The sequence below is a fragment of the Stegastes partitus genome, unplaced genomic scaffold, assembly GCF_000690725.1.
Source record: "Stegastes partitus isolate 25-593 unplaced genomic scaffold, Stegastes_partitus-1.0.2 Scaffold359, whole genome shotgun sequence".
NCBI lineage: Eukaryota > Metazoa > Chordata > Actinopteri > Pomacentridae > Stegastes > Stegastes partitus.
The window spans coordinates 475,335-482,172 of NW_007578090.1; the positions used below are offsets into that span (position 1 = coordinate 475,335).

Consider the following 6,838-nt stretch of genomic DNA (forward strand, 5'->3'; position numbering starts at 1 on the left):
TACTGAGGGGCAACAGCGGTTTAGAGCGGATTTTTACCAAAGCATGGAGGAACCAGGAACAAGGTTTCGTGTCACGTTACATCAGTTTTTACAGCTATTTGGCTTTTTTTTAGATGGTTTTTACTCCCAGAAGCATCACATTAACACATTTGCTCACACGCACAGTCCTTCCCAGAGCATGATTCTGCTCTCTCCAAAACAAACTCCAGCTCGACACACTAAAACACGAGAAGTCTCTCTCCGTTGTACGTTCATTGTTCAAAAGCCTGCTTGCTGCACATTTAAGGTTTTCTATGTATTTTAAACCATGTAAGAAAACTCAAAATCCAACTTTTCTTTATTTCTAATTCATAATGTTCATCAGATATTTCCACACTTGGTATCTCATTGTGTTCTTTTGGTCCTCTAAGTTAAAAAAAAAAGAAAAAAAAATCAAACATTAGCTGCACATTAGTCCCCGAAAGAACAAAATCCCTTTTTAAATATTAAATATTCAGGGTTTTGCACCATCAAATATTCACCAGCCTCCATTTAAGCGGTCGGGTCAGGAAGCAGCGTAGAGTGCAAGTCGGTTTGTTGAGTTGAAAGGAGGATGCAGTTCGAGGTCGAGGCATGGATGGTTGCTTGGGTGGACATGCTCTCTTTCTTGGCCTTTATTTCCTTTCTCTTCCTGTCTTTTTTTTTTTTTTTTGCTGTTGTTGTTGTAGCAGGAGCTCCGGCCCCTGCAGCCAGAGGGCCGCAGTTGAGTCCACAGAGTGCCTCCATATCTATGGCTCTCTGCGTTAATGTCCCCCGAGGCCGGGGTCGAGCTCGGCTCCTGCTCCAACCCCAGCCGAGCCCATCGCACTCAGCCCAGACCACCACCGCGGCCTCTCGCTCCAGCTCCTCTGCCTCTCCATCCATTATGCAGCCAATAGTCCCCAGCTGCAGCGCTCGCATCTCCCTGTTCACCCCTAACATTCGCCTCTCTCGCTCGCCTACTCACTCCCTGTGTCGGGTTTAGTTGTTCACTCGCTCATTCAGACACTCAATCAGCCATGAGCCCGACAGCCAGCAATCAGCCTCGCATTCACACGGGACACATTAAACCGCCACCCATGTACTCTGTTATTGAAGTGATAGACTGAATTGAGTTTTAATTGAATTTAGATACATCTTCATAATTGCTGACAATCATTACACAAGATATTTACAGTCATTATGAAATATTACAATTGGAATTTACAGAAACTTTGTACAAAATATGCCTGACTTCAATGCCTGGATAGTGGGGTCCTTGTTAAGTCGTTTCTAGAGAGCAAAACATTGACCCAAGAGTCACTGGTGTCTGGAAGTGCTTTAGTTTCAGCAAGTAGATGCTTTTTAGAGTCCATTAAAAAGAAAAAAAAGAGAGAGAGAAAAGTCCCAAAAGTACAGAGTCAGCAAAGTTGTGAATTGTGTTTTCATTTTTTCCTCAGTTAAATTGCTCTTTTCTTTTTTCTTTTTTCTTTTTTTGTTTTTTGACTGAATGGAACATTTGATCTGTAATTCAACTGGAAAAACAACAACAAAGACCCATTTAAATAGAATAAATCCATAATATTTACACAATAATGTGAGTATTGATTTATAAAAATGAATCATCTCTTTTTCTTTAAACATGATTTATGTTTATCTACAGTTTTTCAAAACAGAAACCTAATCACAATGGAACGCATCATACTTCTATCATTCAATTCTACTGATAATGATGATTGTGGATTGCCATATTTATGCAGCAACTCTGGTCGCAATGAAACTCAGCTCATCAGAAAAGTTCTTACACCAGCTTAAGTCATGTTAAAGCCATTCTCCGCCTCTGAAGCTCCTCCACGCGATGGCAGAAAGCACGGAGTCGAATGTTCTCTTTAAGCAAAATAAATAAAGAAGTAAACAAATAAATACACGTGGTGAAATGGACTTGATTCTGTCAGCACAGCGAAAAAGCAAAAACATAAACTTGGCCAAAGCGTCAGTGTCCACAGTTCTGCTCTTTCACCAGATAATGTGGGACTTTAACAAACTGAGGAAACTTTTTTTTTTTTTTTTTTCTGTTCAGCATTGGCACCATTAAAGCCCCACAGGGACGTCCAGAGAGGAGAGCGCCCCCTGCTGTCCACCCGCTGTCATCCAGCGACGCTCAAACCATCCACGCCAAAGCTGCAAACTTTTAACTGACAGAATAACCTCAACTAGGAAAAAAACTAAAATGCTTTGCGCTCCGTCATCATCATGGCTGAGATGCAAATGAAATCAAACATAAGCATGCTTTTAAAGGATGTTTTTGATATACAGTAATTATAGGAAAATAGACTATCAAGGATGACTCCTTTAAAATCATTTATAAAGCTTTCCTGGATGCAGACAGCTCGGCTACGAAGTAAATAGATACTAAACAAAAGAAATCCTTAAAGTATATGCAAACACAAGCATAAATATTTGATCCACAGAGAGTAAGCTACGAATGACAAATATTAGTGATATATTGAAATTCTGGAACAGGCACCATTTCTGTCTTTTTAAAACTCACTCTTCTTTTTTCGAGTGCTTGTCAGTCGCTTTAAGGTGTTTCCCAAAATCCTAAAAGAGTCACTGCTGACTGAAGTGTTGGGTGCTGCTGCAGTCCATCTAAAAGTCTTTGCATTCTCCTCACTTTTCCTAAAACGAACCAGCTAAAAAAAGTCGGTGCACTGTTCATCCTCTCATTCATCTCATCTCACGTCATCTCTCTTTCCTGATTTCTCCCTAAATCCCTCCCCTCTCTCTCTCTCTCTCTCTCTCTCTCTCTCGCTCCCCCCCCCACCCCCCCCACCCCCACCCCCTTTCTTTACATGCCTGCCACGAGCTGGCCGCCGGACTCCGCCGGGTTTAATGGACGTAGTAGAGCCAGTAGACCACGTTGAAGAAGGAGAAGACAGTGGGGAAGATCATCCTGGACCACTTGTCAATAGAGTTCACGTCGGACAGGTCTGGGATGTTCACCTTGAGCTGGGAGGCCCGTCTCCGTAGGCGCGACTTCTTCTGGGCGTGGCGCTCCAAGGCGCTGTGGCCATAGTTCTGGCGGGCCATGGCTGCTCTGCGGTACTGCAGTGTTGAGCTATCATAAGCCAGCATAGTGTTGCGGGGGTCTCCGGGTGCTCCCAGGCCCCGGGACAGATCCCCGGCACCACCCATCTCATTCTTCATCTCCAGGGTGCTGAACAGGATGTTGTCGTCGGGGGTCATCTGTGTGAAGGTGTAAAAACAGGTGGAGCCATGAGAAGTTACTGCCAAGGGGAAATCTGAGTGTGTTTTTTTTTTTTTCTAAAGTCAAAACAAGCATAGCTCTAATGATCAGTAAGCAATTCACTGTGTAAAAATACTGATGAGGTGCTAGAATGGGTAATGCAAATGAGTCAAAAACTGTGTTACTTACAGTGAAGAAAATTTTTTAAATCACTTTTAAAGCACTAAATAAATCATTGATCATCTTGTCAATCAATATCTGAGTGATAATACGACCACAAGACTATGAGGTAACATTCCTGGAAGAGCACAACGCACTCCACAAACTAATTCTCATGGAGAAATCTTCATTGTCATCTCAGAATTTCAACCAGAATGTGGTTAAAATTCTGCCGATTCACAAGACAAACTGAATAAAAAAAGAGAAAGCAAAGGAAACAAAATGTGACAGGAGAAGGTTGAGAGAAATAGTAAGGACTTTGCAAAGATGGAGGAGAGGCTAAAAGGTTCGGGGCAGGTCAGGAAGGACGTTGTGGGAAGTGAATTCGGATCAACATTTCTTCATCCATAGCCTGACTTCTGAGGAAAAACATCCCTATAATCCAATCCCGTCCTGCTGCAAATGTCAGCTTGATGCATTTTGTTATTTTTGTGTAACTCACTTTGAATCGAAGCCACTTTGTTGGTACTATTCATCAAACTGCAAATGATTTCTTTCTCTTATCTGACGATTCTTTTTTTTTTTTTTGTTTTCCCCAGTTGCTTCACTTAGTTTTAAGAGATTAATCAATTGCCTCAGAGATTGTACAGTATTTGTATCTGGATGATATTATCTTAGGAGAAGCTACTGATGTTTTGTTTTCTTTTTTTTTTTTTCTCTTGCCATATTTATCATTTCCCATTAATTCAGATGTACAGCCCAAGTTAAGATTAAATTAATGCCTGCAGAAATCAAACTGCTGAGCCATGTTTGTCAGGAAAATGCATGAAGAGCAAACCAAGAGAGGGAAAAAACACAATGGTGGGAGTGATGATCAAGGTTGCCTTAAAACTCTATAAAAATCAAAGAAATGCACAAAAACTACAGCATTTTCCTCTGATCTGGATTGATTCAGATTGATGACATTGTTAGTTTTGACTTTCAAAACCTCCAGTACCTTATTTCTTTGCTCGCCTAGTCCTAATGCGGCATCGTCCACAAAGATGGGATCCCACATCGAGTCATATGCGTCAATTTCCCTCTGTTTCATTCTGGCATACAGAGCATCATCTCTCTGAACTACATTTCCCACCAGCCACTGCAAGCATACAAAATCAGCACTGTTACTTAGGGGGAAATCGTAGCTTGCCACACTCAGAAGGAAAGGGTGTTTTATTTTTTTCTTTTTACGTTGCTGTTGTTCTTGCTAACTTTAGCAGCTGAATAAAATTTAAAGAGAAGGCTTTGGCACCGCAGCCAGTGATTTTTCCGAAGCGCCTTGCCCTTTGGGAGACACAGAAATATGGAGATAAAGTATAAGCCAGTCATTGCTTCTGCATTCACTCTTTCAGATCCTAGTCTGAATAATCAAGTTGATACACAAGGCTACACCAGTGAGAAAATGGAGAGCTAGAGCAGGAGTAAAGAGTGCTGGTAAAGGACATCAAGCGTTGATCACAGCATCACATTGACCTTGAGAGGAGAAGAAGTCATTTGCTCCCACAGAAACAAACACACACATTAACAGACAGCACAGATACCTCGAGAGGACGTTTTCACCGCTGCACACGCACCTTGTTGGGGTCGGGTCTCAGCTTCTCGTTATTGGCCGTGGCTGCTTTCTCAGCCGCCTTCTTCTGCCGCTGGGGGCCCTGGCCGAAGAAGATGTAGTTGACGAAGGCGTACTCCAGCAGGGCCAGGAACACAAACACAAAGCAGCCCATCAGGTACATGTCAATAGCCTTGACGTAGGGGATCTTAGGGAGCGTCTCTCGCAAGTGGGTGTTGATGGTGGTCATGGTCAGCACCGTAGTGATCCCTGGAGATCAGCGGAGTCACACGTTTAGAGACTTTTATACGCTTTGAGACATTTCTTTTTCCATCATCTGTTTTGCACAAAAATGGATGTTAGATGGACTCAAAGATGCATTTCATTTTTAACAGGACTTGAAGCGTCTTTGCTCTGGTCCAGAGCGAAACATCTCGACAGTTGTTAGATGGACTAAGATGAAGTTTACTCTCCTCAGAGGATGAACACTTTCAAACTTTGGAGACGTTGTAACTTTGCAGCAGGTTGGTATTTGTAGGTTTGAGTGAAATCTCATGCTTCCCTCAGAATGGATCCAATTTCAGCGATTCACTTTACCTTTTGCGTAATTACTCCAAAATTCTATGACCAAATACCACAAAAACTAATGACACTCCCATTACGAGTAGCTGTACTTAGGGTTGAGTGCTATCATGCTAAACTACAGTGATATAGACATTAAATCTGGCATCTTAATGACATCACTGTGTTAGCATGTAGCCCTAAGCACCACCGTGCTCCAACGAGTCCAAAATCATTTCCCACCTATGATGCATTGTGCTAGACCTAAAGATGCAGCTCACCATTTGAAGAACCATATGTATGTTATAAAAGAAGCATTCAATGATGTTATATTCGAATTTTCCCGACATCAAAATAACCGAGAGCAGGTGCTCATCTTCAAAGTACACATGCATTCATGTATATCACGTACATTATATAATGTGTATTTATAGCAAACGGAAAAGCCTGAAAGAATGTGAGCCCATATGGTTCAAACAATCCCTTAAATCCTCCTGAGACTGCAAGTACGTGTGTTTCACAACACAGTAAGATAACCAATCATGTATCCAAAAGGACACAGAACAAACTGTAGGCCATATGAAAAAGCACCACATTGCTACTGTAAACATCTGCTGTTAGTCACAGCACGATTCACCTTTTTTTTTTTCTTTTTTCTTTTTTCTTTTTGGGACATACACGCATTGTGTTTGATACATTAGTCATCTGCCTGCACAATCTGCATTTGGTCAGATTCACACGTATTATAAATAACCCAGCAGCCAGCAGTGTCACTGTAACGCGGAGCCTCGCCTCTCATTGGCTGCGCTCTCCTCCTGCACGTTCTGCAGGACGCTGAGGGCAGGCACATCTTTAAATCACGTTACCCTCCAAACGCACCGTCTGGGGCTCCAACCTGCTTGTGTCCCACCTCGGAAAAACAAATGGTGTGTGACAAGAGCGACACACATACGGCTCAAAGCCATCCCCCTCTGCTGCTAGTTTGACATTGGTTGTAAAAACGTGTAAGGTGTGTTTCGGGAAACGTCGCCACCTTTTGTTTCGGCTGTAGTTTGGCTGCGATCTGACTCTGATAAGCCAGGATCTCCAGCCAGCGAGAGGCTCCGATAGACAGACAGGCAGAGAGAAAGACAGCACGCTTCAAGGTCGAGCTGCAGCGCTTCTCGCTCTGCATGAGTCATGCATATAGTCATCTCTGAACAACAGACATTTAGCCAGGCAGCCTATCACACTCTGCTATCACACACATGCTTAGAGCTAATGAGAGAGAAAAAAAAAAAAAAAAA

The 6,838-nt window shown here is 42.5% G+C and overlaps 1 protein-coding gene across 1 annotated transcript in view; it reads right to left on the reverse strand.

Moving 5' to 3' along the window:
• Positions 1–2,886: 2,886 nt before the first annotated feature.
• gabrb2a (gamma-aminobutyric acid type A receptor subunit beta2a) overlaps positions 2,887–6,838 on the reverse strand; it is a 31,120-nt gene continuing 27,168 nt past the window's right edge. The window contains exons 6-8 of the mRNA XM_008284461.1: positions 5,017–5,261; positions 4,401–4,541; positions 2,887–3,243 (exon numbers count right to left, since the gene is read on the reverse strand). Coding sequence (XP_008282683.1) covers positions 2,887–3,243; positions 4,401–4,541; positions 5,017–5,261 — 743 coding nt within the window. The remainder of the gene's footprint in view (positions 3,244–4,400; positions 4,542–5,016; positions 5,262–6,838) is intronic.